This window comes from Felis catus, chromosome A2 (assembly GCF_018350175.1).
Source record: "Felis catus isolate Fca126 chromosome A2, F.catus_Fca126_mat1.0, whole genome shotgun sequence".
Taxonomy (NCBI): Eukaryota; Metazoa; Chordata; class Mammalia; order Carnivora; family Felidae; genus Felis; species Felis catus.
Genome location: NC_058369.1, coordinates 3,856,000 through 3,883,986, shown reverse-complemented (window position 1 = coordinate 3,883,986; position 27,987 = coordinate 3,856,000). Strand labels below are relative to the sequence as shown.

At 62.4% G+C, this 27,987-nt stretch overlaps 1 protein-coding gene across 19 annotated transcripts in view; it reads left to right on the top strand.

The window, feature by feature from the left end:
* Positions 1-27,693, top strand: part of PTPRS (protein tyrosine phosphatase receptor type S) — a 95,872-nt gene extending 68,179 nt beyond the window's left edge. For 7 of the 19 annotated variants that reach the window (XM_023250840.2, XM_023250845.2, XM_023250843.2 and 4 more), the window contains 25 exons: positions 7,231-7,536; positions 8,694-8,887; positions 9,050-9,076; positions 11,369-11,486; positions 13,230-13,835; positions 14,277-14,374; positions 15,019-15,272; positions 15,696-15,789; positions 15,881-16,096; positions 16,446-16,603; positions 17,109-17,120; positions 17,392-17,504; positions 18,914-18,961; positions 20,050-20,147; positions 20,234-20,357; positions 20,842-21,017; positions 21,096-21,215; positions 22,552-22,706; positions 22,783-23,068; positions 23,222-23,400; positions 24,038-24,164; positions 24,327-24,452; positions 25,355-25,509; positions 25,705-25,840; positions 26,395-27,693. In XM_023250840.2, the coding sequence (XP_023106608.1) occupies positions 7,231-7,536; positions 8,694-8,887; positions 9,050-9,076; positions 11,369-11,486; positions 13,230-13,835; positions 14,277-14,374; positions 15,019-15,272; positions 15,696-15,789; positions 15,881-16,096; positions 16,446-16,603; positions 17,109-17,120; positions 17,392-17,504; positions 18,914-18,961; positions 20,050-20,147; positions 20,234-20,357; positions 20,842-21,017; positions 21,096-21,215; positions 22,552-22,706; positions 22,783-23,068; positions 23,222-23,400; positions 24,038-24,164; positions 24,327-24,452; positions 25,355-25,509; positions 25,705-25,840; positions 26,395-26,463 (3,995 nt within the window). In that variant the 3' untranslated portion in view covers positions 26,464-27,693. The remainder of the gene's footprint in view (positions 1-7,230; positions 7,537-8,693; positions 8,888-9,049; positions 9,077-11,368; positions 11,487-13,229; positions 13,836-14,276; positions 14,375-15,018; positions 15,273-15,695; positions 15,790-15,880; positions 16,097-16,445; positions 16,604-17,108; positions 17,121-17,391; positions 17,505-18,913; positions 18,962-20,049; positions 20,148-20,233; positions 20,358-20,841; positions 21,018-21,095; positions 21,216-22,551; positions 22,707-22,782; positions 23,069-23,221; positions 23,401-24,037; positions 24,165-24,326; positions 24,453-25,354; positions 25,510-25,704; positions 25,841-26,394) is intronic. The other 12 variants (XM_045044344.1, XM_023250851.2, XM_023250850.2 and 9 more) reach the window with 6 other exon arrangements.
* Positions 27,694-27,987: the final 294 nt, after the last annotated feature.

The following is a 27,987-nucleotide window of genomic DNA, read 5'->3' as shown; positions in this document are numbered from 1 at the left end:
TGAGTCCCTGGAGCTCTTTGCTGTGGTCGCCTTTTGGCCAGAACTCTGCAGCCGGCAGCTGGCTCTGGGCCCCGCTGGGGTCCCTGCCTCCGCCCTCCTGGCCTGCTCGGAGCTCAGGGCCTGGACAGGCCCCAGATCCCGCTGTCCGTCTGCCTCCCCTTCTCCCTCTGCCCCTCCTCCGCGCTCACCCTCGCCCGCCGTGGCCTCCGCCGCCGTGGCCCTCCTCCCCTCCCCTCCCCCTTCTCAGTCGCAGAGCACCACCCCAGGCCTTGTTCCGGAAGCAGCCTCGGTGTCCAGACCTTCCAGTCCCCTCCCCCGGGTGTGTGCGCACAGGGGGTCACGGGTCAGTCGCGGGTGACAGCAGCTTGGGCCTGGGGGTCCGAGCCGCTGCGGACCAGGGGCCTCGGAGACGCGGCACCCCTGCCCCCCTCCCCTCCCCGGCCCCCTTCCCTCCTCCCCCCTCCCGCGTGCCGAGCCGAGCGCTCCGCAGCTCACAGGCGTCTGGGCGTGTTTGTGCGTGAGGCGATCAGTGAGGGTGTCCTGTGGCTTGGGCGGCCACGTGAGAGACCGGCACAGGTGCCACGAAGGTGAGTACGCGCTGGTCTCAAGCAGGTTCACAAAAACGGCCCACCCTGCGTGCCCCCCCGGCCTGTGCCCCGCATACCCCAGCAGCTCTGGGCTGCACAGGGTCCACGGTCCCCCCTAAATTTTCCACCCCGCGGCCGAGAGCCACGCCTGCCCCGGAAATGGGGGCCCCGGGAGCTACCTCCCACCGGAGCCTGTCTGTGGGTCCGTCACCCCCGCCCCCCAAGACGTCACGCAGGTTGGGCCGGATTGTGAAGGAGGCGGCCTCCGTGGTCGTCAGGAAAGCGGCTTTGGCCCAGCCACGCGAAACTCTGGGGCGGCCCAGGACAGGGAGCGGGGGAGAAGGGGCTCCCCACTTCTCCCCCCGAGGCGGGTGGGGCCCGAGAGAGCTGACAGCGAGACTCAGGGCCAGGCATGTCCCCCCCGGGGACTGCGGGCTTCTTAGGCTGAACTCAAGGGTAGGTGGAGGCCAGACCGCTCAGCCGTGGGTCTCCCCACACCGTCTCACCTTCCCGCCTCGTCGGCGCCAGTCCGGAACCACAGCGTGCCCACACTGGGGGCCTGCTTGCGTCCGGAGACCCACCCAGAGCTCGGTCTGGCCTTGTAGCTCGGCACTCCGCCACTCCCTCCCTCGTAAGAAAGTCTTATAAGTTAGCAGTTGAAGAGCGGAAGGTAGGTAACCAGACTGGGAGTTTTTTCTGGAAGGCGTCTTTCTTTCTTTTATTATGGTTTTTCTCATCATCATCACCATCACCGTTGTTTCTTATTTTGTTATGGTTTTGGTTTTATTTTTCCTCCCTCCCTTTCTCAGCGAATCCATTCCTTCCGGCACATCCCTTGGTTGGTTTTTCCACTCCTGCCTGATTCCCCCAGGCACTTTTGGTTGGGGTGGCTGGTCAAGAAATGGGGGAGAGGGCCCCAAGTATCTGATATCAGAGGAAGGAACCCCGGTATTTCACTTTAAGTGGGCCCGGAGGGTCATTTTAGTTGACCCTGGAGTGGCGTCTGAGACGTCTCGTAGCCTGATGTCTTTGAGGACGTCTCTCATCACTGGGTAGCCCCGCCACGGGGTGTGCACGTCACGAGTACCCTGTAAACACGTGCTCAGTGAACAAATAGGGTTGCCATGATGGTAGGGTTCTATATGCCTTGCCGTGAAGCAAAGCCAGTGACCTCTCTGGACCTCCCTCTAGGCAAGGAGAATTCTGGAGTCATGGGCAGTTGAGGTAGGGTGGCTCCAGCTGTCCTCAACTGGCCTGAGTGGATAAGGACACAGGCTGAGGTCCGAATCCCCGTCCTCAAGTCAAGACAGCCCCTGGGCAACAGCCGAGCCCCGGTTCAAATACCGGCTCTCGCCACATGCCCTTGGGAAGGCAGCCTGCTGGTTTGGGGCCTCAGTTTCCTCATCTGTTCAGTGGGAGGTGATCTGTGAAAGGCACCCCGGGTAGGCGGGGTCTGGCAGCCAGGAGTAAAAAAAGTGATTATAGAAAAGCAGGCCGATGGGCTTTGACACCCGTTTCCCCACCTGGAGCATGGCCTGAGGCTGGAGGGTTGATCGCTCCAGCCACTTACAGTGTCTTGAGAATTGAATGGCTAATCAGGGGGGCACATTTTGAGCATAAAGGGCTTAGGGTGTGCGGTGTCCAGAAGACGCACGGACCGTGAGGTCTAACGTCAGTAACAGCCTTAAGCCCAGTCTCGTACAAGATACGCCACAGGTGGGGACTTAGTGTTATTCCAGAAAGCCTGTAACATGCACAGGAGGTGCTTAATATGTGGGAACTATCACTGTTACTTAGCAAAGCCCTTAGCACACTGCCTGGCACACAATAGGTGCTTCATAAGTGCTCTCTTAAACCTAAACACAGATCGGCGTGGTGCGAGGCCCCTAATTGGCACTCACCAGATGGAAGCTGCTAGTCATTTGCGACAAGCTTACCCTGGTGTCCCCTGCACAGTAGGAACCCCAGACACGGGGCCTATGATCGTGGTTCCGTGAAGCCCCTGGCAGAATGCCTGGCATACAGTAAGTGCTCGATAAGTGGCACTTTCTTCAAAGAGGCTGGCCTTGCTCTGGGCGCATATGCTCGGATAGGAACCGTTGTCAGTCTCACAGGACCTAGCATGGGGTTTGGGGTCTGCAGGTTCTACTCAAAACGTGAAGTCGTTACCTGCAGAACCTTTGACACTGTGTGCACACAGGAGGTGCTCCAGAAGGAAAAACTGCTCCGATTTGTGTATAAGGCCCTTAGCACAGCACTTGGCACACAGTAGGTGCTTAAGAAGTGAGAACTATTCATGTTCTACAAGGCCCGGAATACAGTGCCTTATACATCGTAGGTGTTTAGCAGCTAGGAACTCTTGGTGTGCTTTTCAGTAAAGCCTCCAGCCCAGTGCTTGGCACGTAGTAGGTGCTCATTATGTGGGGACTACTACTGTTTTCTGATGAAGTCCCCATCCCGGTGCCTGGCACGTAGTAGGTGCTCATGTGGGGACTAGTACTGTTATCTGATGAAGCCCCCAGCCCAGTGCCTGGCGCATAGTAGGTACTCATTATGTGGGCACTCGTACTGTTATAATGTCCCCAGCCCAGTGCCTGGCACGTGGTAGGTACTCATTATGTAGGGACTAGTACTGTTAATCTGATGAAGCCCCCAGCCCGGTGCCTGGTACGTAGTAGGTGCTCAGTATGTGGGGACAAGTACTGTTACCTGATGAAACCCCAGCCTGGTGCCTGGCACGTAGTAGGTGCTCAGTATGTGGGGACGAGTACTGTTAATCTGATGAAGCCCCCAGCCCAGTGCCTGGCACGTAGTAGGTGCTCAGTATGTGGGGACGAGTACTGTTACCTGATGAAGCCCCAGCCTGGTGCCTGGCACGTAGTAGGTGCTCAGTATGTGGGGACTAGTACTGTTAATCTGATGGAGCCCTGAGCCTGGTGCCTGGCGCATAGTAGGTGCTCAGTATGTGGGGACTAGTACTGTTATCCGATGAAGCTCCCAGCCCGGTGCCTGGCACGTAGTAGGTGCTCATTATGTGGGGACTAATACTGTTATCTGATAAAGTCCCCAGCCCAGTGCCTGGCACATAGTAGGTGCTCATGTGGGGACTAGTACTGTTATCTGATGGAGCCCTGAGCCCGGTGCCTGGCGCATAGTAGGTACTCATTACGTGGGGACTAGTACTGTTATCCGATGAAGCTCCCAGCCCGGTGCCTGGCACGTAGTAGGTGCTCATTAGGTGGGGACTAATACGGTTATCTGATGGAGCCCGGTGCCTGGCGCATAGTAGGTACTCATTACGTGGGGACTAGTACTGTTATCCGATGAAGCTCCCAGCCCGGTGCCTGGCACGTAGTAGGTGCTCATTATGTGGGGACTAATACTGTTATCCGATGAAGCCCCCAGCCCGGTGCCTGGCATGTAATAGGTACTCAGTATGTGGGGACTAGTACTGTTCTCTGATGAAGCCCCCAGCCTGGTGCCTGGCACGTAGTAGGTGCTTAGTATGTGGGGACTAGTACTGTTCTCTGATGAAGCCCCCAGCCCGGTGCCTGGCACATAGTAGGTACTTGTTATGTGGGGACTAGTACTGTTCCCTGATGTAGCCCCCAGCCCAGTGCCTGGCACGTAGTAGCTACTCAGTATGTGGGGACTAGTACTGTTAATCTGATGAAGCCCCCAGCCTGGTGCCGGGCACGTAGTAGGTGCTTAGCATGTGGGGACTAGTACTGTTACCTGATATAGCCCCCAGCCCAGCTCCTGGCACGTACTAGGTACTCATTATGTGGGGGCTAGTACTGTTATCTGATAAAGTCCCCAGCCCGGTGCCTGGCACGTAGTAGGTGCTCAGTATGTGGGGACTAGAACTGTTACCTGATGAAGCCCCCAGCCCGGTGCCTGGCACGTAGTAGGTGCTAAGTATGGGGGACTAGTACTGTTATCTGATAAAGTCCCCAACCCGGTGCCTGGCACGTACTAGGTACTCATTATGTGGGGACTAATACTGTTTTCTGATAAAGTCCCCAGCCCGGTGCCTGGCACATAGTAGGTACTCATTACGTGGGGACTAGTACTGTTATCTGATGTAGCCCCCAGCCCGGTGCCTGGCACGTAGTAGGTGCTCAGTATGTGGGGACTAGTACTGTTATCCGATGAAGCCCCCAGCCCGGTGCCTGGCACGTAGTAGGTGCTCATTGTGTGGGGGCTAGTACTGTTATCCGATGAAGCCCCCAACCCGGTGCCTGGCACGTAGTAGGTGCTCATTGTGTGGGGGCTAGTACTGTTATCCGATGAAGCCTCCAGCCCGGTGCCTGGCACGTAGTAGGTGCTCATTACGTGGGGACTAGTACTGTTATCTGATGAAGCCCCAGCCCGGTGCCTGGCACGTAGTAGGTGCTTAGTATGTGGGGACTAGTACTGTTAATCTGATGAAACCCAGCCCGGTGTCTGGCACGTAGTAGGTGCTCATTATGTGGGGACTAGTACCGTTATCTGATAAAGTCCCCAGCCCGGTGCCTGGCACGTAGTAGGTGCTCATTATGTGGGGACTAGTACTGTTAATCTGATGAAGCCCGGTGCCTGGCATGTAGTAGGTGCTTAGTATGTGAGGACTAGTACTGTTTTCTGATAAAGTCCCCAGCCCGGTGCCTGGCACATAGTAGGTGCTTAGTATGTGGGGACTAGTACCGTTTTCTGATACAGTCCCCAGCCCGGTGCCTGGCACGTAGTAGGTACTCATTATGTGGGGACTAGTACTGTTATCCGATGACGCCCCCAGCCCGGTGCCTGGCACGTAGTAGGTGCTCAGTATGTGGGGACTAATACTGTTATCCGATGAAGCCCCCAGCCTGGTGCCTGGCATGTAATAGGTACTCAGTATGTGGGGACTAGTACTGTTATCTGATGAACCCCCCAGCCCGGTGCCTGGCACGTAGTAGGTGCTCATTATGTGGGGACTACTACTGTTTTCTGATAAAGTCCCCATCCCAGTGCCTGGCACGTAGTAGGTACTTATTATGTGGGGACTAGTACTGTTACCCGATGAAGCCCCCAGCCCGGTGCCTGGCACGTAGTAGGTACTCATTATGTGGGGACTAGTACTGTTATCTGATGAAGCCCCCAGCCCAGTGCCTGGCGCATAGTAGGTACTCATTATGTGGGCACTCGTACTGTTATAATGTCCCCAGCCCAGTGCCTGGCACGTAGTAGGTACTCATTATGTAGGGACTAGTACTGTTAATCTGATGAAGCCCCCAGCCCGGTGCCTGGTACGTAGTAGGTGCTTAGTATGTGGGGACGAGTACTGTTACCTGATGAAGCCCCAGCCTGGTGCCTGGCACGTAGTAGGTGCTCAGTATGTGGGGACTAGTACTGTTAATCTGATGAAGCCCCCAGCCCGGTGCCTGGCACGTAGTAGGTGCTCAGTATGTGGGGACTAGTACTGTTACCCGATGAAGCCCCCAGCCCGGTGCCTCGCATGCAGTAGGTGCCACATAATGGTCTATTTTTATGTTTAGAGGGTGGTTAGGATGCCCAGCCCATAGTAGGTGCCGAGTAAGTAAGATCTGCCGTTGATCTGTGAAGGACTTCGTGTGGTGCCAGGTACACAGTAGGGGCTCCACGCAGAAGAGCTGTCATCCGTCACGACCTTGGCATGCAGTAGTTGCCTAATTTGGGCTGTGCTCCCTGTGAGGCCCTGAGCCTGGTGTCCAGTTAGCAGGCACTCGTGCTATTACTCTCGAGAGCCCTCGGCATGCTCACTGGCACATAGTAGGTGCTCGAGACGTGGGCGCTGTTTTGTCTTCAGTGAGGCCGAGAGGGCGGTCCTAGTGGAAGCCAGCCCTTGGGTGGCCTCCGGAGCCCCTGATTCAGACCGGTGTCCACCACGTAGGTGTCTTTGCTGTTAACCTACGACGCTCTTTAAAAAACAGCAAAACCAGCTTTTTTTTTTAACTTATTTTGAGAGCTAGAAGCAGGGGGCAGAGAGACACAGAGAATCCCAAGCGGCCCCCGCACGGTCAGCGCAGAGCCTGCTGCGAGGCTCAAACCCACGAACTGTGAGACTGTGACCTGAGCCCAAGTGCAGAATCGGATGCTTAAGCGACTGAGCTACCCAGGTGCCCCAAACCTATGAAGCCCTTCACACCCCCTAGCACACAGTAGGTGCCCAACAGAGGGGACTCGTCCTGCTTTTGCACTGACAGTGCTATTCCCCTGGCACACAGTAGGTGTCCGCTAAGTACATCTACCGCCATCCCGTGCCGCCCTGGCACCTGCCCCGTGTATGACGGGTGCTTCGCCACCGGGGCTTTTCGCGCACACCTAGCCACCCACGCGCACACACACGCGTCCCCCGGGGACGGTGGCCGCCCCCTCCCCAGGGCCGCCTGCGTGCCGGGCGGGTGCAGTGCTGAGCGCAGCGTTCTTGGCCAGCCCTCCCGGCCCCCCCCCTCCCCCCACCCGTCCATCTCACCTTTGGTTGACACCCGCTTCTTTTGGGTTCGACTTCTCTTTGGTTTAGTTCTGTTTTGTTTGTTATCATCTTCTGTTTTATTTTCTCTTTCCCATCTTTTGTTTCCCCGTCCCCCTCCCCCCGCCCATCCCGCCTCCCCTCCCCGCCCCCACGTTCTCCCCCCTCCAATAGAACCGTCAGCCCCCCCTCAAGACGTTAAATGCGTCAGCACGCGCTCCACGGCCATTTTGGTAAGTTGGCGCCCACCGCCGCCGGAAACGCACAACGGGGCCCTGGTGAGCTATAGCGTCCGCTACCGACCGCTGGGCTCAGAGGATCCGCAACCCAAGGAGGTGAACGGCATTCCCCCGACCGCCACTCAGATCCTGCTGGAGGCGCTGGACAAGTGGACGGAGTATCGCATCACGACGGTCGCTCACACAGAGGTGGGACCAGGGCCCGAGAGCTCGCCCGTGGTCATCCGCACCGACGAGGACGGTGAGCACCCACCCCGGCCCACCCCCCTCCGCCTCGGCGCCTTCCGCCTCTGCAGAACCGGGGCTGGCTGGTGGTCGGAAGGTAGAAGCCACAGTGTTGAGGGGGAGACGGGAGACCGGGAGCCGTCCCAAGGAATGCCGGGCTCCTTGCTCCTGGGATCGTCCGTCCCAGGCCCTTCCGGGCAGTATTTTCTCCCCGAGCCCCGAGCCCCGTGCCTGGGAAGTGGAGTGTGGCAGCCCTGCATTTTGGTCCGGTGCTGGAAAAGCCCGGAAGCGGTGCTTGCTCACAGCAAGCTCATGAGGCTCCCTGACCCCCCGGAAACCTAGCGTTTAGGCTCCGGGGACGAGCCGATAAGATAAGATCGGCAGTTCCCTCCCTCGGGCTGAGCCGTCCCCGCGGGCAAGTGGGTCGGCTGTGGCGTGCCGGTGATGCGGCCGGCTCCTGGGGCACGGCCACCGATCTGTAGCCACGGCCGACCCCCGTGGTGCAAACGTTCCTGCCGTGGCCGACTTCTAGCTAGAAAGTTCGGAGCTGCGGGGTGGGGGGAGGCTCCGGTCTGGGGTCCTCCGGTAGAAGCCGGGGCGCGGGGAGACCTGAAGCAACAGCCAGTCCAGAAAGACGGCAGCCCCTGGGCGTCGGGAGTCCGGCTTGCCTTCCCGGCCCTGGCCTGCCTGAAAGGTGGGGCCCGCAGCCCCCCCCCCCCCCCCATCAGGTGGGGAGGGCTCTGGTGTGGGGCTAGCCGCACACTGGTTCGCACGGGAACGGGCAGCCGGACGCCTGGGTTCGGCCCCGGCTTTGCCTCTTCCTCACCCTGCGATCGAGGCCCCAGTTCCCATCTGTGAAATGGGAGTAAGAGCCCCTGCCTCGAAGGGTGCTGTTACGATGGACGAGGCAGTGTGGGTAAAGCCTGGGGAATGGAGCGTGCGGGGCCCGCTCGAGTCGTGTGGCCCTGGGCAGGGGGCTTAGGCTCTGGGGGGGGGCCCTCGGCTGCCCACCTGTAAGTGGGGCACACGCCCTCCCCCGTTGGTGGTGAGCGCTCAGAGCATCCCAGCTAACCGGCAGCCACTTGGCTCCCTGGCACGGGGCAGCGGTGCTGCCCGGGGCAGGGCCGGGCGCCCCAGTAACGGCCCTGCCCGCCCCTCCCCTGCCCCCGCCAGTGCCCAGCGCGCCGCCGCGGAAGGTGGAGGCGGAGGCGCTCAACGCCACGGCCATCCGCGTGCTGTGGCGCTCGCCCGCGCCCGGCCGGCAGCACGGCCAGATCCGCGGCTACCAGGTCCACTACGTACGCATGGAGGGCGCCGAGGCCCGCGGGCCGCCGCGCATCAAGGACGTCATGCTGGCCGATGCCCAGGTGGGCGGGGCGCCGGGGCGGGGCCGGGGCGGGCGGGGCGCCGGGTGGGCGGGGCGGCCCCCCGGACCCTGCGTTCCTGCCTTCTCGCTGCTGCTTCTCTCTCTGTCTCTGGCCACCTGCTCACCTACTCCTCTCTCCCCTGCCGCCGCCTCCCACGCTCAGTGGGAGACAGATGACACAGCCGAATATGTAAGTAGCACCCCTGCTCGGCCATTGCAGTGTTCTCCCGCGGGCCGTGCAGTGACGTGACCCCGTCCCCACCTCCCCTCCCCTGCACTTCCCTGGTAAGAGGGTCTTCCCCCCCTGGCCCCAGATGCCTACTGGTTACCTCTTGGAGCAGGCAGCCTCGGTTTTGAAGTCAGGCAAATGGGCACAGGAACCCCGCAGGGGTCCCGGACGCAGGGCACAGGACGTGACCCACAGGTTATATATGTCAGCCCTCTTACCTGGATGGCCCCTGGGACCGGGCTCACACTGTTCCTTCCCCTGCCCGTCCAGCCGGCAGCGCTGCTCCCTGTGGCTCGAGCTGTTCCTGCAGCCCCGACCCACCCCTGCACCCCACAGCCTCCCCGGTTGGACCCAGGCCTGGCAGTTCCGGACTGGGCCTCTCTCCAACCCAGCCTGACCGTTTTATCACCCTTCCCGGCCTTCTCTGACCTCGAAGTTTCTCTCTGTGGCCAAAGCGTCCACTTGATCGGGGCCCTTGAGTGGCCAGAGGGTCAGTGGGCCCAGGGCAGGAAAGGAGGCCTGCAGTACCCTTTCCACCCTTTCGGGCTTTCTCAGGAGGCCCTGGGCCGGTTGGCATGGCTATGCCTCCTCTCCTCCGTCTGTCTTTCTAGAAGCCCTGACACGGAGGCGCGGGCTCTCAGAAGAGCCCCAAGCCTGATGTTCAATCGATACCCGTCCCACCCCCCAGGGAAGGGAGGGGCGGGGAGTTCCCACCACGGTTTTGGCCCAACCCCTCCCACGCACCAAGACCCCGGGAGGGGCTAAACGTGCGGCTCAGGGGCAGGAGACCCTCTCTCCGTGCATCCCCGTCCCCCTCCTCCTGCCCCTGACCCGGGGCCGCCCCACAGCTCCCTGGCATGCTGGACCGTGTCTGTGGGTGTGCATGCGTGGGGACGTGGGCACGCGTGCAGCTGCGTGAGGGTGGACGCAGATACGCGTGCGGGTCGGAGGGCTCCGACGTTTGCCAGAGAAGCATTTACCGAGCACCTACTGTATGTAGATCCTGTGTAGCCAGGAGCTGCTGCAGGTGTGGAGGTGACCGAGACTGACCTGAGCCCGCCCCCCTGGGGGTCACAGTCCAGTGCAGGAGAGGGCCGTGAATACACTTGACCCTTGAACAACGTGGGTTTGGACTGTGGAGGCTCACTTTTATGCAGAATTTGGGTTTTTTGTTTTGTTTTGGGGTTACTTTTTTTTTTTTTTTGTGGACACATTACAGCGCCATAAATGTATTTTCTTTCCCTCAGATCTCCTGTCTCTTCTTTAACTGCTTTACTCTAAGAAAACAGTGTAGAACGGGGCACCTGAGTGGCTCAGTCGGTTAAGCATCCGACTTCGGCTCAGGTCACGATCTCACAGTTCGTGGGTTCGAGCCCGGCGTCGGGCTCTGTGCTGTCAGTGCAGAGCCTGCTTGGGATTCTCTCTCTCTCTCTCTCTCTCTCTCTCTCTCTCTCTCTCTCTCTCTCGCTTGTACACACTGGCCCTCCCCCGCTTGTACACACTCGCTCTCGCTCAAAATAGATAAACTTTAAAAGAAAAAAACATACAAGACGCGTGAAATCGAGTATGTTACCTGTAAGCATTTTTCTAGTCAATGGGAGGCTAATCGTAGTCGAGTTTTGGGGGAGTCAGAAGTTGTGTGCAGATTTTTGGCTGCACGGGGCGGCAGGGGGGCTGGTCAGCGCCCCTCCCCCCCATGTTGTCCAAGGGTCAACGGTATGCGTCTAGTTACAAGTCTGGCTGGGGCGGGGTATCGGCGGTGATACAGAGGTTTACTCATCAGCTCTCGGGGGCGGGGCGGGGGGGGACAGGCCTGATTTGTAGCTTGTCCCCACTTCTGTGACGTAAATACGGCCCCACCGTGTCGCTTTCAGGCTCCCTATGAGACGCAGGTGCCTCATCAACCTGTAGCCCCTCTGCCCCAGGGCGGTGGGAGGAGGGTGGGTGCTTGCAGGCGCCCTCTGGTGGCCGCTGCGGGGGGGGGGGGACGGGACGGAGGGAGCGGCAAGGGTGGGAGCCCCGGGTGACCGCGCCCGTCCAGGTGGAAGACGACGGGGGTCAGGCTGCGTGTGCCCGTTTGAGCACGGACGTGTGACGTGTTGGGGGGTGTGCATGCGCTCGGATGCACGCCTCTGCCCGCGGACCGGGCCCCCCGCCTGCCTTGCTTGACCCCGGCCTGGGGAGGGGAGGGGATGGGCAGGGCCGCTCTCCGCCCCAACTGTGTCGCCGACCCCTCCCCGTCCCTGCCCGCAGGAGATGGTCATCACAAACCTGCAGCCCGAGACCGCCTACTCCATCACGGTAGCCGCCTACACCATGAAAGGCGACGGTGCTCGCAGCAAACCCAAGGTGGTGGTGACCAAGGGAGCAGGTACGAGACCCCTGCACGGGCCCCCCACCCCCAGACCGTCCCGCGGAGTCCTTGAGCTCCTGCGCTGGGCAGCGGGGACAGAGAGCCAAGGTGCAGGGGCTCCTCGGGAGGGCGTCCGGCCCTGCCACGTCCTCATCCCTGGCTTCCCTGCCCGCTTAGTTCCGGAAAGGTGGGAGCCGTTACCAGGCCTCTGTCCCTTCCGGGCTTCTCCGGGGCTGTTCCTTCTGCCTGGATACCCTTCTCCGGGCCAGCTGCGTGCTCCCCGTCCTTAGGTCTTTGATTCGCCCGCCCCTCCTCGGGAAGCCTTCCCCACCCCGCCCCCCGTGCCACAGCCTCGGTCCAGGGTTCCCTCCGGGCACCCCCAGCACCCCCGTGCTGCCCCCGTCACAGCGGTGATGGCCCCGAGTGGGTTGTGGTTGAAAGTTACCGCGCCCATCGTCCCCGCTGCCCGCGACGCCTCTTCTCCGTGCAGCCCTGCCTCAGTTTCCCCCTCCGGCCCCTCCAGGCCCCTACCGCCTGTCCCGAGGGACTGTTTTTACCCCAGCCAAAGCTGAGGAGGGAGAGGCAGCCGTGTAAGGGGAGAGGGTTCTGGGCGGATGGCACAGCCTGGGCAAAGGTGTGGGGTGGAGAACAAGTTGCTTGTGTTTCAGGAGTGACGGGTCCTGAGGCCTCCCCGACGCGTCCCGCACCCACCCCTTCCCCAGCGACCCTCCCTCTGCCCACATAGCCTGATGTTCCAGGCCCGCGGGACACAACCCCTCCCCACGCTCCTGCCAATCCTTGCCCATGCGGTTCCCTCCGTCTGCCTAGCCTCTGTATCCTTCTGTGTCCAGCACCCTCGTTACCCCTTCCAAGCAGCCTCCCCTGATCGTTTCCTCTTCTCGCAGGGACGTCGCATCACAAAACCCACTACACATGCTGTGGCTGCTCAGAGCACAGTTCCCAAAAGGTCCTGATAAGTCCTGCAGGGAAGAAGCCTGGTTTTATTGAAGATTTTTAAAGTTTATTTGTCTATTTTGAGAGAGACAGAGACAGCGCAAGCGGGAGAGGGACAGAGGGAGAGGGAGAGAGAGAGAATCCCAAGCAGGGTCCCCACTGCGAGCTGCGGGAGCCCGACGCGGGGCTCCGACCCACAAGCCATGAGATCATGACCTGAGCTGAAACCAAGAGTCAGATGCTTAACCTCCTGAGCCAGCCAGGCACCTCAGGGTTGGTTTTCTTTGTAGAGCATCTCTCCTGCAGGGCTTAGCAGGACCTTGGCACGTTGCTTGCGAGAACCATGGGGCAAGGGCAGGGTCGTGGACGTTGCTGTGTCCCGTGGGTGTTAATCCTGCAAGGGGCAGATCAGTGAGGCACAAGATGACTGACTTCCTAACGAAAACAAAAGATAAGCGTCCAAGGGCCTCTTCTGACACCTGTAGATGTTTTCCTGCATCAGGTCCCCCGAGTCCCCTGCCTCCTCGCCCGCCCGACACCTGTAGATGTTTTCCTGCATCAGGTCCCCCGAGTCCCCTGCCTCCTCGCCCGCCCTCCCACTCGCCCGGCACAGTGCCGCCGCAGGGCCTTTGCACAGGCTGCTTCCCTTGCCCGGAACACCGTTTCCGCCGCCACCCTCGGCTCCCTCACGTCTTGGCTTCCGAGCGAGGCCCTCCCGAGACCCTCTTCAAAAGTCGGCGGCCCTCTGCCCTTGCTCCCAGGCCGGGATGGCCCTGTGGCCCTGACGCTCGCCCTGTCTCCCCGCAGTGCTGGGCCGCCCCACCCTGTCGGTGCAGCAGACCCCCGAGGGCAGCCTGCTGGCACACTGGGAGCCCCCGGCCGGCACCGCTGAGGACCAGGTGCTGGGCTACCGCCTGCAGTTCGGCCGAGAGGACGCCCCCCTGGCCACGCTGGAGTTCCCGCCCACCGAGGACCACTACACGGCGCCGGGCGTGCATAAGGGGGCCACGTACGTGTTCCGGCTGGCGGCCCGCAGCCGAGGAGGCCTGGGCGAGGAGGCGGCCGAGGCCCTGAGCATCCCCGAGGACGCGCCCCGCGGCCACCCGCAGATCCTCGAGGCGGCCGGCAACGCCTCGGCCGGCACCGTCCTGCTCCGGTGGCTGCCGCCCGTGCCCGCCGAGCGCAACGGGGCCATCGTCAAGTACACGGTGGCCGTGCGGGAGGCCGGGGCCTTGGGCCCCGCCCGAGAGACCGAGCTGCCGGCAGTGGCCGAGCCGGGCGCCGAGAACGTGCTCACGCTGCAGGGCCTCAAGCCCGACACGGCTTATGACCTCCAAGTTCGGGCCCACACGCGCCAGGGCCCCGGCCCCTACAGCCCCCCCGTCCGCTACCGGACGTTCCTGCGGGACCAAGGTAGGCGCGCGGCGATCCCCGCACCAGAGCCGGACCGGGCCTCGTGCCCACCCCCACCCCAGCCCCCTCCCTCTCCCCCCGCCCAGGTAAGTGGTCACTTTTCTGCTTCCTCGTGGACGCTCAAGGCGAGTCCGGACCCCGAGGCTCCGGCGTTGGCAAAGGTGGGACCAGCGCCCCCACCGCCCCCCCCCACCCCCGCTCCCCCCCTCCCCTCCCCCCTCCGCCCCTCCTTCTCTCTGCAGCCGCGCCGTCTTCCCCGGCAGGGACTTGGGACAGGGCCAGGCAGGGCCAGGCAGGAAGGCCACGGGCACAGGCACAGCGGATGGCAGGGAGCGCCTGGGCCGCCCCACCCCGCCCCGCCCCACCGCCCCGCCCCACCCCACCCCCGCACTCACGGGGCCTCTCCTCTGCTCTCTCCCACTTGGCTGCTGCCCCGCACAGTCTCGCCCAAGAACTTCAAGGTGAAGATGATCATGAAGACCTCGGTCCTGCTCAGCTGGGAGTTTCCTGACAACTATAACTCACCCACACCTTACAAGGTGCTCACCCCCGCCCCCCCCCCAGCCCCCACAGGCAACAGGCGGCCCAGGCTAGGGGCTGGGGCTTGGCCAGGGTTGGCCGTCGGTCTTGAGTCGCGGCTTGGACCAGGCTGGGGATTCAGCTGGACTCGGGGCTGAGTGAGATCAGGCGAGTGCGAGGATTGAGGCTCAGGAGCTGGGCTCATCTTGGGATCAGGGCTCAGCTGGCATTGAGACTCGGTCTGTGGTCAGCACTTAACTTGGGATGGGAACTGGGGTCAGGGCTCAGCTGGCATTGAGGGATTGAGGCTCAGTCTGGGATTAGGCTCAATCTGAGGTTACGGGTTAACAAGGGTTGGGACTCTGCTAGGATTGAGGCTCAGTCTGGGGTCAGGGCTCAGCTGGGATTGACGATCTGTCTAGCATTGAGTTTTAGCCTGGGGTCGAGGTTCAGACAGGATTGGGATTAGGGCTCGGTCAGGGCTGGGACTCCGTTGGGATTGAGGGTCTGTCTAGGGTCAGGGTTCAGTCCGGGGTCGAGGCTTCTTCTGGGATCAGTGCTCAGAGTTGAGGTGCAGCTGGGATTATGGCTCAGTCTGGGGTCAAGGCTCAGCCAGGGTCAGGGGCTCACCCTAGGCCCCCGCTGAGCTAGCCTTGGCCCACAGATCCAATACAACGGGCTCACACTGGACGTGGATGGCCGTACCACCAAAAAGCTCATCACGCACCTCAAGCCCAACACCTTCTACAACTTTGTGTTGACCAACCGAGGCAGCAGCCTGGGTGGCCTTCAGCAGACAGTCACTGCCTGGACCGCCTTCAACCTGCTCAGTGCCAAGCCCAGCGTGGCCCCCAAGCCCGACTCTGACGGCTTCATCATGGTGTATCTGCCCGACGGCCAGAGCCCCGTGCCTGTCCAGTATGATCCAAACCACCCCAGTGCCCCGAAAGATTCCTCCCACCCCCATGAGCCAGCTTTGTGACCGGGGCCAGGCGCTGGATACCAGGAATGAGATCCACCCAGGGTTGAGGGTTTCCCAACGGGGAGAGGAGAGCTCTGCTTGGGAAGCAGAGGAGAGTTAAGGACTACGGGGACGTTGTGGGTATGGAAGCTGGGGCTTTGAAGGATGTGTAGGAGTTCAAGAAATAGAACCGGAATAGGCTTTCGAGGCAGAAGGAACCACCCCTTCAGAAGCCTGGAGGCTTGAGTCAGGACCTAGTCCTGTATGGCTGGGGCTACAGGGGAGTAGCAGGAGGGAAGACGCAGAGAGCAGGGGCTCCCCCATCCACCTCCAACCAAGGCATCCCTTGGACGCACCCCCGATCCTCCTTCTCCCGACAGGAATTACTTCATTGTGATGGTGCCGTTGCGTAAGTCTCGCGGTGGCCAGTTCCTGGCCCCTCTGGGTAGCCCGGAAGACATGGATCTGGAGGAGGTGAGGGCCCGGGGCCCAGGCCCGTCCTGCCTCTTGCGTGCCCAGGCGCTGCCGGCCGGGCTCTGAGCCACCCGCACCTCTGTTCCTGCAGCTCATCCAGGACATCTCACGGCTGCAGAGGCGCAGCCTGCGGCACTCACGCCAGCTGGAGGCGCCCCGCCCCTACATCGCGGCCCGCTTCTCGGTGCTGCCACCCACCTTCCACCCGGGCGACCAGAAGCAGTACGGCGGCTTTGACAACAGGGGCCTGGAGCCCGGTCACCGATACGTCCTCTTCGTGCTCGCGGTGCTACAGAAGAGCGAGCCGGTGAGTCCCGAGTGGTGCCTGCCTGCGTCCGGCCTCGCCCTCTGAGCGGGCGGGCCCCGAAGTGACCTCGGCCCCCAGGGCGCTGGCCTCCGAGCCAGACCCCCATCCTCCCGGCCTTCTGCGATCCGGGCTGAAGCAGAGCAGGGGGGAAGGGGAGAGAGCAAAGATTGGCAAGGGCCAGGCCGTGGCGGGGGGGGGGGGGGGGGTGTCCCCGGGGTCAGGGGTCCTGGGGAGCCATCAGAGGCTTTAGAGTAGGGGAGGGAGACAGGTTTGTGTTTGAGGACGACCCACCTGGCCACGAGGCACGGGACGGGCACTGACGGGGGCCCCTCGCGCCCTGTTCCTGCAGACGTTTGCGGCCAGCCCCTTCTCAGATCCCTTCCAGCTGGATAACCCGGACCCCCAGCCCATCGTGGACGGCGAGGAGGGCCTCATCTGGGTGATTGGGCCCGTGTTGGCTGTGGTCTTCATCATCTGCATTGTTATCGCCATCTTGCTCTACAAGAAGTGAGCCCCTCGCACTCCCCGCTTGATAGGAGGGAGGGCTTCCTGGAAGAGGAAGCAGGGTCCGGAAGGTCCAGGGAAGGGTGCTCTCGTAGAAGGAACAGAAACGAGAAGACTCCGGCCCAGAGAGGTTAAGCCACCTGGTGAAAGTCACACAGCCTGGGGAAGGGCCGGGGTTCACAGCGGGCTCGTGATTCGGTTCCTCTTAAGGTCCACGCTCCGCTCAGCGGGACGATTTGGGGCGGAGGCCGCCTCTGCCTCGTCTCACAAGGACAGTGAGTGTAGTGGCCACACAGGACACGTCTCCGCTTGGGAAGGGAAGGCTGGGACGTTCCTTTTTGTGGCGGGGACCCGAGCAGGAAGCATTAGCCCCGTTTTCCGGAGGAGACCAAGGCTCTGAGGGGTTAAGCAAGCCACCCAGCGTCCCCCAACAGGCCCTTTTTGGCCAGCATGGCCTCACCTGTCTTCTTTTTCCCTCCTCCTCACCCGCGTGTGCTTTCGGGAGCAGCAAACCTGACAGGTAAGGGTTGGCCCCATCCTTAGGAGACGTAGGGCAAGAGCTGAGGAGGAGGAACGGGGTGGCACCGTGCCCGCGGGGCGAGGGGACCCTCGGCTGTGCCGGCAGGCTGCGCGCGGTCCCGGGAACCCCAGTCCCACGTGTGCACGGTCCCTTTCCTCCCGGCTGGGTCGCTCGTTTGCGGCGCCTGTGCTCACATGCGTACGTGTGCGTCTCTGGGCACGCTGGGCACACGCTGGCACGCTCACGGGCTCCTCTGCTTGCCCCCTCGAAGTAAACGCAAGGACTCAGAGCCCCGCACCAAATGCCTACTGAACAACGCTGACCTCGCCCCCCACCACCCCAAGGACCCCGTGGAGATGAGACGCATTAACTTCCAGACCCCAGGTACGTGCCTCCCGCAGGCGCCAGGATCCTCACCGCCAGGGGCCGTAGCCGAGCGGAGGAGGAAGCAGCCGCCTTGGCGCTCGGCGGCCCCTCCTCTGCCCCTGCTGCGCCCTCCGGCGCAGTTAAGCGCCCGCTGCCCACCTTCCCGCGTGGACCTCAGCTTGGAGATTCCACAGAGCGGTTCCTGTTACAGCCGAGTGAGGCTTTTAAAAACAAAACGCTGCCTTCAGTTGGTGGTCGGGGTCGTCCCTGGGAGCAGAAAGGACACCTAAAACTCAAACCGACCAAAACCCCCTCGTTTCTCCTGGCAGAAAGGGCCATGCTTCCGTCCCCACTTCCGGTCTCCGGGCCCCTCGGTGGTGGGTGTTCGGGTTTTCCCGTGGCCTTTTCCCATCCTCCCGTGGGATGTCCCCGTGGCGAGATACAGCGATGGTGCCCCCCCCCCCCCCCCCCCGCCCTGCCTGGCTCCTGTGTGCGGCCCCGCCTCCTGACGGTTCCCTGTAGAGTCGCGGGAGCGAGCTAAAGTCGCCTGCCGTGCCTCGGGGAGACTGAACCAACCAGGGTCTTGTCCTCGATCGTCTTTACGTGCAGTGACCCACATACTTTCTCATCTTTTCCCTCTTACTGGGCTCATGCCGGCTGCTGCTCACCACGTAAGGGGTTTTTAATTTAACCGATGGCTGCTATTCTCCTGCTGGGCTCACAGCACGATTACAACCACCATCTACACTCACCCAGTCTCTGCTTCCTGTCGGCCTCCCGTCTCGTATTAACTGTTTCCGACCAAAAGGAGATTCTAAACATCTGTATTTAACTGATGGCTGCAGTCACTGCTCAGCCCTTTGGCTAAGACAAAGCGTAACTGATGGCTGCAGTCCTCCATAAGGGATCGTGGAGGGTCTCCTGCGGCACCTCTCACGTACCACTTTTCTTCTGTGTCTGGACTGGGTTACATCGGTTTTTTCCGTTTCCCTCCAGATGTTAATTTTTAACACACATATTTAACTGACGGTTGCTGTTCTTAAAGCTCACGGCATGGGCCCATATGTCCTTCGCCTGCCCCCAAGCTCCTCCCTCACCATCCTGCCACTCATCTAAAGTCTCTGCTGACCCTAACGGGCGCCAAGGCCGGGTTGGTCTGGGGGGATGCGTCAAAAGAGCCTAGGGCCTCAGAATCTTCCCGAAGTCACGGCTAAGAGCCAGGACCGGCTGAAGTCCAGTCAGAGGGGGTACACGGCAGCTGCTGCAGGTTCTCGGATCGGGGCCCGGGCAGCGTGCGTCCCTCGTCCTTTCAGTTTGCTCTGCCCTTTGCGTCTGTTGGCTGGCCATTGTGCGTGCGTCCAGCGGGGGATGGGGGGAGGCGGGGCCCCTGCGTGTTTTCATTTATTTATTGTTTGCTGTTTCTGCAGATTCAGGCCTCAGCAGCCCCCTCAGGGAGCCGGGGTTTCACTTTGAAAGTTAGTTCCTGTGTCTCTCTGTTCTCAGCTTCCTTTCGCGCACCCCCACACCCCCGTTTGTTTTCATCTCTGTCCACCTGTCCTGTGCTGGCTTCTCAAGGGAGTTGGGGGTCTGGTCCGTTGGGCCCGTAGGTTGCTGGTTGTGACTGTGTGTCTGTGGGGGTGGGGGGGTCCTCCGGCGTGACAGGCAGGGGGACCCACTGGGCAAACAGCCCTCGCTCCTTAGATAAGGGCTCTTGGGGAGCGCCCAGGGCAGCAGCTGTACGTAAGCCCGCCTGGCAGTCCTTTACGTCTGTCCCGGCCTGTAGCCCGGCCTGTAGCTCGGCCTGCCGGGCCCCGGGAGGGGAGAGGGGTCGTGCAGACGCAGACACTGGGGAGAAAGAGCCAGGCCCCCGCCCCGTTCCCTCCAGCAACCCCTCCCGCCGAAGGGTCACCATTCCATGTGCCAGATGAGGGAACGAGCCCCCGGAGGTCAGGGGCTCACCGCACCTGCTCCAAGCAGCTGCGCAGACAGACGGGGACCCCCGAGCACGCACACACACACACACACACACACACACACACACACACTGCCCCCTGCTCCCCAGTTCCCCAGCTCTGCCCGGCAGAAGACGTTGTAGTCCTTCTGATCCCAGAAGGATCTGATCCCAGAAAGGGGTGGCGTCTCTGGCCCCTGCCCTGGGGAACAGTGTCTCCAAAGGCCTGGCCAGCCCCGTCGGCTTCTTCCATTTCTGTGTCACTTGCCCACTTCTTGCCACGAGGCTCCGGGAGCTTGAGGTCCTCCAGGGCGACCCTTCCCCAGCCCCTGCGTCCCCAGCTGGGTTGGGATCACTAAGATGGGTGGACGTCGTCAGCCGGGGTTGTCAGACTCGGCTGGAGCTGCTCCTCGAACACTCCACCTGCAGACAGACCCACGGGCCGGGGGTCCTGGCCCCAGCGCAGGCCGACCTGAGCCCTCCCCTCCCCCGCCACTCCCTCTAACCGCGGCTCGTCCATTGCAGACTCACACCGTAGAGCCCCCCGCCCCCCGCCCCCCAGGCTGGCTCCCAAGTGACCGGCCCGCACCACGGGGTCTGCTCTCCCCCCAGGCATGCTTAGCCACCCCCCGATCCCCATCGCGGACATGGCGGAGCACACGGACCGCCTCAAGGCCAACGACAGCCTCAAGCTCTCCCAGGAGTATGAGGTGAGCTAGCCCCGCCTCCTGCCCCCCCCGACCCCCCACCCCCCCAGCGCCCATCCTGACGCCCCCCACCTCCCCTTCCCCTGCAGTCCATTGATCCAGGCCAGCAGTTCACGTGGGAACATTCCAACCTGGAGGTGAACAAGCCCAAGAACCGCTACGCCAACGTCATCGCATACGACCACTCCCGCGTCATCCTCCAGCCCATCGAAGGTAGCGGCCTGGGCCCCATCCCGCCCTTGCCTGTTCTGAAGTGTGGACGAGCCAGGACACGGAGGGGGAAGCTGAAGCCTGATTCTGGTCATGGCCCCAGCCAGAAGCCACTGGGGTATTTTAGATACGTACTTAACTGATGGCTGCTGTCCGTAATCTGTTTCCACGCGTCCCTCTGTGTCAGTTGTTCTCAATGCCCAGGAAGCATTCACGTGCTGGGGGAGAGGGAGCTAGGAGCGTTTCGAGGGTGCACCAGAGACGCCGCTCAGACCCTGCGATGCACAGAACAGCCCCGCCACAGAGAAAGCTGGCCCCCAGAGGTTGTAGTGCTCAGGTGGAGAAACCACAAAATTCATGCTCCGTGGTTTCTTTGGGGAGAGCTTGGGGCAGTCTAGGAGGACTTCCAGGAAGCGGTGGGCCAGAGAGAACCAGCGTAGGAGACGACAGCACCCCTGTTGATCTCTGGCTTCTCCCCGGGCTGTAGGCATTGTGGGTAGCGATTACATCAATGCCAACTATGTGGACGGCTACCGGAGGCAGAACGCGTACATTGCCACACAGGGGCCGCTGCCCGAGACCTTCGGCGACTTCTGGCGCATGGTGTGGGAACAGCGCTCAGCCACCATCGTCATGATGACGCGGCTAGAGGAGAAATCACGGGTGAGGCTGGACCCTGCGGCCCCCGAGCCCCCGGCCAACCCCCGCCCGTGCTCACCTCCGTTCTCTTGCCTTCCACAGATCAAGTGTGATCAGTACTGGCCCAACCGGGGCACGGAGACGTATGGCTTCATCCAGGTCACGCTGCTCGACACCATCGAGCTGGCCACGTTCTGTGTTCGGACCTTCTCTTTGCACAAGGTAGGACCCGGGCTGGGGCTGGAGCTGTGGGAGGGGGTGATGGGGGCGGAAGAGGAAGGCTGGAGGCCCCAGCTTCTGCCCTGGGAGCTCCCCGAGAGACACAGAAAACCAGGCATGTCGGCCCAGGCTGACCACATGGTCTTGTAGCCCGCTTCGTAGATGGGGAAACTGAGGCTCAGAGGAGGGCACCTCTCCTCTCCAGCCACACCAGAAGGACAAAACCAGCAGAACCCAACTTAGCAATGAACCTGTTGTCTCCTTGCCCTCTGGCCTCGCGCAGTCTAGGCCTGTGATGGGTGGAAAACAAAGCTAGAAAGTCCCTGCCAGCTGGGGTAGTCAGGACTGGGGCAGAGGGAATCTTTAGACGTGTATTTAACTGATGGCTGCTGTCCGTTACACGGTTCCATGTGTCTCTCTATATCATTTGTTCTCAATTGGGACAATTTGCCATCTGGAGGGCATTTTTTAATTGTTATTATGGGGAGCGGAGGTGCTACTGGTACCCCAATGTTCCCCAGACTCCAGCCAGGTCTTCTGTCAAAACTAAGCACACGTGGTATGTCAGGGCTTGATTTGGGTGCTGAGACGCTGCAAGGACCAAGACAGACCAACTCTCTTGCTCTTTCAGAGCTTAAGTCTAGTTGACCAGGCACCGACAATAAATATGTCAAGTAAGAAATCTTAACACGTAGAAGGAGAAAAATAAAGTATCTGTCGGGAGACCTGGAGATGGTGAGGAAGGGAGCCATGAGATCTGGGAAAACCGCATTCCTGGCAGAGGCTCAGCCTGTGCAAAGGTCCTGGGGCAGGATCATGCCTGGCATGATGAAGAACCAGTGAGAAGGCCTTATATCATGGCTGTGGCAGAGTGACCGAGGAGGGGAGGGCAGGGAGGGGACCCGGCAGAGAATACAGAGCCTTGGGGAGGACTTGGTCTCTTACCCCAAGGTGGATGGGAGCCCTGGAGGGTGGTGGGCAGAGGAGGGCCAACCTGATTCAGGTGCTCACAAGTGCTCTCTGGGGGCTACTACGGGGAGGACAGACTAGGGCGGTGAGGATTGGAGCGGCGGGACCAGGGTAGAGGGGACTGGACCAGGGAGTATAGACGGAGGCAGAGCCACCAGTCTGGGCTCGTGTGTTGGATGCGGCGGCGGGGGGGGGGGCCACTGGGTCAAGGGCCACTCCTCTGAGTTCTGGCCAGAACACCTGGGAGGAGGGAGCTGCCCCCGGCCGAGATCCGGGGGTGGGTTTGGGGAGAGAGGCGGGGCGCGAAGCTGACCTCCTCTGCACGTGCGTCGTGGGCCGCGGTGACAGGCAGTGTCTCCGTGGCCCCCAGAACGGCTCCAGCGAGAAGCGCGAGGTGCGGCAGTTCCAGTTCACGGCGTGGCCAGACCACGGGGTGCCCGAGTACCCGACGCCATTCCTGGCTTTCCTGCGGAGGGTGAAGGCCTGCAACCCGCCAGACGCGGGCCCCGTGGTCGTGCACTGCAGGTACCCCTGCCCGCCCCCCGCCCCCGCCCCCGGCCCTCCCTCGGGGGGCCCCTGACCGCGATGCGTGTCCCCGCAGCGCCGGCGTGGGTCGCACGGGCTGTTTCATCGTCATCGACGCCATGCTGGAGCGGATCAAGCCGGAGAAGACGGTGGACGTGTACGGCCACGTGACCCTCATGCGGTCCCAGCGCAACTATATGGTGCAGACCGAGGACCAGTACAGCTTCATCCACGAGGCCCTGCTGGAGGCCGTGGGCTGCGGCAACACGGAGGTGCCCGCCCGCAGCCTCTACGCCTACATCCAGAAGCTGGCGCAGGTGGAGCCCGGCGAGCACGTCACCGGCATGGAGCTCGAGTTCAAGGTTGGGAGGCGTCCCCGGCGGGGGCGGCGGGGGGCGCCGAGATCGGGATCGGGGCTGCCGTTCGCGCTCCGGCCGGGCAAACACACAGCCCTGCCCGGCCCCGGGGGCCGGAGGCCGCCCCGCCAGTGACCCCGGGCCTCCCGGTCTCCGCAGCGGCTGGCCAACTCCAAAGCCCACACATCCCGCTTCATCAGTGCCAATCTGCCTTGTAACAAGTTCAAGAACCGCCTGGTGAACATCATGCCCTATGAGAGCACACGGGTCTGCCTGCAGCCTATCCGTGGTGTGGAGGGCTCCGACTACATCAACGCCAGCTTCATCGACGGCTACAGGTGCCTCGCCTTCGCCCCGCCCCCAAGGGGCCTCCAGCCTCACGGGGGAAATGAAGCCGGACACGGGCAGGCTCAGCCGAGGGGGAGGGGCTCTTTAGCTGGGTATTTAACTGATGGCTGCTGTCTGTAACAGGGTTCTCCCTCCGTCCTCTTCCGTTGCTGGTTTTCAACCTGGGCGGTTCTGCCGCCCAGGGAAAACCGAGCAGTGCCTGGGGACGTGTTGGTCCTAATGGGAGTGGGTGGAGGCCAGGGATGCTGCTGGACGCCTCACGCTGCCCAGCCCGGGGAACGACCCAGCCCCAAATGTCAGTGCTGAGGTTGGGACACCCTGGCAACAGGGGTGGGGTGTGGCAGCAGAAGTCCCCGCCTGTTCAGAGGCTGGAGGGTGACAGGAAACAACCTGTGCAGACACCCGGAAGGAGTTTACGGGCACCTGACGAGGTGGGGGAGGTCGGGGGAGGCCCGGCAGCCTCTGGGAGGTGATGCAACTTCCGAGGCTGACGGTTTCCCTGGGTGCGCAACGGGCTCATGGAGGGGACCGAACAAGACAGACGGGGAGACGGCCCAGTGACCGGTGGGTCCTGAGGCGGCAGGGGCGGGCACTGCATCTCACGTGCCCCCCACCCCCACACCGCAGGCAGCAGAAGGCCTACATCGCGACGCAGGGGCCGCTGGCGGAGACCACGGAGGATTTCTGGCGTGCGCTGTGGGAGAACAACTCCACCATCGTGGTGATGCTGACCAAGCTGCGGGAGATGGGCAGGGTGAGCCGGGGGGCGGGGCGGGGCCACGTGGTGGGGCGGGGCCGCTGGTGGGGCGGGGCCACGGGAGCCAGGGCGCGGCTGGGGCGGGGCCGGGGGCGGGGCGAGGGTGGGGCCAGGGAGCAGAGGTGGGGCCCGAGCTGACCACCGCCGCCTTCTCAACAGGAAAAATGTCACCAGTACTGGCCTGCCGAGCGCTCCGCCCGCTACCAGTACTTTGTAGTGGATCCGATGGCGGAATACAACATGCCTCAGTATATCCTGCGGGAGTTCAAGGTCACAGACGCCCGGGTGAGTATGGGGAGGGGTGGCTGGGAGGGCCTGGAACCCCGGGCCGGACTCTGCTCAGCGCCACCTCGTGAGGCGGAGAAGGCTTCCCTAGTTGGGGGTAGAAGCAAAGGCCCGGGGGTAGGCGTAAGCATCGGGGGTTGGGAGGAGGAAGAGCGGGTCGTCGAGCTGAACGATCACTGCTACCACCACAAGGGGGAAGAGAGGGCCGTGTCCCGTGTGGGTCCCACAGTGGAGCGTGTGCCGCGCTGCTCCCTAGGGAACAAGGCCCAAGGGGCCGTGCGAGAGGGAGCGAGCGGGGTGTCCCCTGGAAGCAGCAAGTCTGTGGAGCTCTGTGTCGCAGCGCTGAAAGCAGGGGGGGGGGGACGTGACAGAGGGTGCGGGCCGTGGGCTGCGAGCAGCGGGGACAGGGCGGTCCCACCGCAGTGGGGAGGGGCGACGGAGCGTCACGCAGGTAGGGGTGGGAGGGGGCGGGGATTGCCTGGGACGAAGGGGCGGGTCAGTCGAGACGTTGCCAGCGGGTGGCGAAGGCTGATGAACGCAACCGAACAGCTGTCAGCTGTCGGTCGCGGCGCTCGGGGCGGGGCGGGGCGGGCCCACGGGATTGGCGGGACGCGGGACTGGAGAGTCAGTGGACGGTATTGCTGGATGCGGCGAGGGTGGCAGCCGTGGGTGGTGAAGGATGAAAGCGAAAGGCGACGGCGTGGCGGGGGGGCTCCCGCTGGACGGGAGGGGGACAGAGGAGCTCTGGGTGGCGGCTCGTGAGAGGGCAGCACCGGACGAGGGGGCTGCTGGAGGGTGGCGTTGGCCGGTGGCGGAAGGCGGGGCCGGAGGCCGGCGCGGGCGGGAAGCCGGCCGTGACCGCTGCCGACCTGAGCGGCGCGGCCGGACCCCCTCCGTTGCAGGACGGCCAGTCCCGGACCGTGCGGCAGTTCCAGTTCACGGACTGGCCGGAACAGGGCGTCCCGAAGTCGGGGGAGGGCTTCATCGACTTCATCGGCCAAGTGCACAAGACCAAGGAACAGTTCGGCCAGGACGGCCCCATCTCTGTCCACTGCAGGTGAGCCGCGGTCCCTCAGGCCCCAGCGCGCCCGTTGCCCGGCTGGGGAAACTGAGGCCTAGCGAGCGCAGCCTCAAGCCCCACCCAGGCAGTCCCGCTGGGGCTGTCTGCGTCCCTGAGGCATCGGGCGGTCACACGGGGTTCGCTCGGGAACAGACCCTGACCGGCTGTGCCCGCCCCTCCCTCCCCCAACAGCGCCGGCGTGGGCAGGACGGGTGTGTTCATCACGCTCAGCATCGTGCTAGAGCGCATGCGGTACGAGGGCGTGGTGGACATTTTCCAGACGGTGAAGATGCTGCGAACCCAGAGGCCAGCCATGGTGCAGACGGAGGTGAGGGCGGCGGGCCAGGCGACGGGCGGGCCTCAGTTTCCTGTTCCGGGAGATGGGGGCAGTCACCTTCCATCCTGGGTCGTCTGGGAAGGTCCTCGGCACCTGTTTGGGGCCAGAAGGGGATTAGTCGGACCTTTTGACACGACAACAGACCGAAATCCAGAGCCGGGGAGTGGCCCAGGGCGTGGGGCAGCTCCCAAAGTCACAGCACGTTCGTGGCTCAGCCAGGCCCCGACACAGGCCACGGACCCCAAAGTCCCCCTGCTCCCCAGATGGGGAAAGCGAGGCCCAGAGCTAGAAAGGACTTCCCTGCGACCGCCCCGTCGCTCCTGAGACAGTGCTGCAGTGGGACTCCCAGCCCCGAGGGCACTGTTGCAGGGGGGGAGGGCATGCGGGGACAGCGCCCAGCCTCTGCCACTGTGCAGAGGTGCGACTCGCCCCTGCTGCAGGAGCCGGGCGCCCGCCCGCCTTGCTCCCGAGGGCAGCGGGGAGCCCTGGCAGGCTAAGGAGGTGCAGAGGCGCCGACCTGAGCCGCGGTTCCCTCCCTCCCGCAGGACGAGTATCAGTTCTGTTACCAGGCCGCGCTGGAGTACCTCGGAAGCTTTGACCACTATGCAACCTAACGCCATGGTCGCCGCTGGCCCCGTGCCACCGGCCTGGATGCCTCTGCCCCTGCCGGGTGGGCCCCCGGAGACCTGGACCCCCGGCCGCCAGGGCAGGAGCGGGCAGCGGCCACGTTTCCGCTCGGCCTCCAGGAACGACGCGGCCCCCCGCAGCCTCGCCGGCCCGGCCACCGCCTCCGGCTACTGCCACATTCCTCATTTCCTTCCGATTCTGAACCGAGAGATTCCGGGGTGGGGGGGGGTGGGGGGGGCGGTGAGCAAACAAGGGGTTCTCCCCGGAACCGGAGGCGGGCAGGGCGGTGAGCTCGAGCCCTGGTCCTACCCCGCCCCCCCCCCCCGCCCCGCCCCCAGAGAGCCCTCCTGCCCTGCAGCCTGGTGTGGGGGGTGGGGGGTCCCACTGGGCAAGGGGTGCAGGATTCAGCTTTCCTTCCCAACTCAGTGTAACTGTATCCAGTGACATTTCTTTTTTTAAATAGTGTATTTTTTTTTCATTTTTTTTTTAAAGAAGAAACAAACAGAAAAAAAAAAAAGACTTACCAGTCAACAAATTTAAAAAGAAGGACTTTGCGTATTCCTGTTCCGTTCACAGACAGTCTATTTTTTCACCGTAGAGAACGTTCTCGAGCGACGGCTGTGTTCCCAGGCCTGCGCGTGCGGGGTCGGTCAGCCAGCCCCAGGGCCGCCTGGCTTCCTTCTCCTGCCGTCGGAAGGTGGGCCCCACTTAAGAACAGAAGGCCCTTTTGCTCCTGGTTTCTTCCTTTTTGCATTTTTCTTTTTTTTTTTCTTGTCTTTTTTAAATTCTGAAACATATCAAGGACCGTTCTGAGGGTGGGGCAGCGGGGGGACTCCGGCCCACCAGCGTCAGGTTCAAACCCACCGGGGTGGGTGCTGCCTCCGAGGAGAGGGCAGCGACCCCCCCCACCCCGCCGCCTGAGCCCCAGCCGTCTCCTGCCCTTGTGGAGGGGGGACTGGACAAAACGGGGGGGGGTCCCACTTCTTCCGGGAGAGAGAGAGACCATGTTCTGCGCGGATCAGGGACCCTTTCCCTCTGGGACTACGGGGCAGAAGACTGGGATCCCCCCACCCCCGAGAAAGTGAGTTTTTCTCTTTGTATAAGAGTGGGTCTGCCGTCGCTTTCAACACTGTTTATTCAAACGGAAGCAGTTGGGTGGTTTTCCCACCTCTGCGTATGTAGATATATCGACTTTGTATTAAAGGAAGATCGTCTGACCCCGGCCGGTGGTGGAGTCTTTGTCCTAACCCCGCCCATCCCGTCCCCTCCCGTCCCTGGGGCAGGCGGGTGCCCGGAGAGCTGGTCTGTACTCCTTCCATCGCGTAAACAGTCTGCTAAAGAACGTGGCCCGGAGAGGTCGTGTTGCTCGTCCAAGGTCACACGGTGTCTAAAGGGCCGTACTGGGATCTGAGAACCCAGAACCAGAGGGGCCGGGCCAGCTCTGACAGGGCAGTCATCAGCCCAGTTTACAGATGGGGAAACAGAGGCTCAGAGGGGGACAGGTGCCGCCT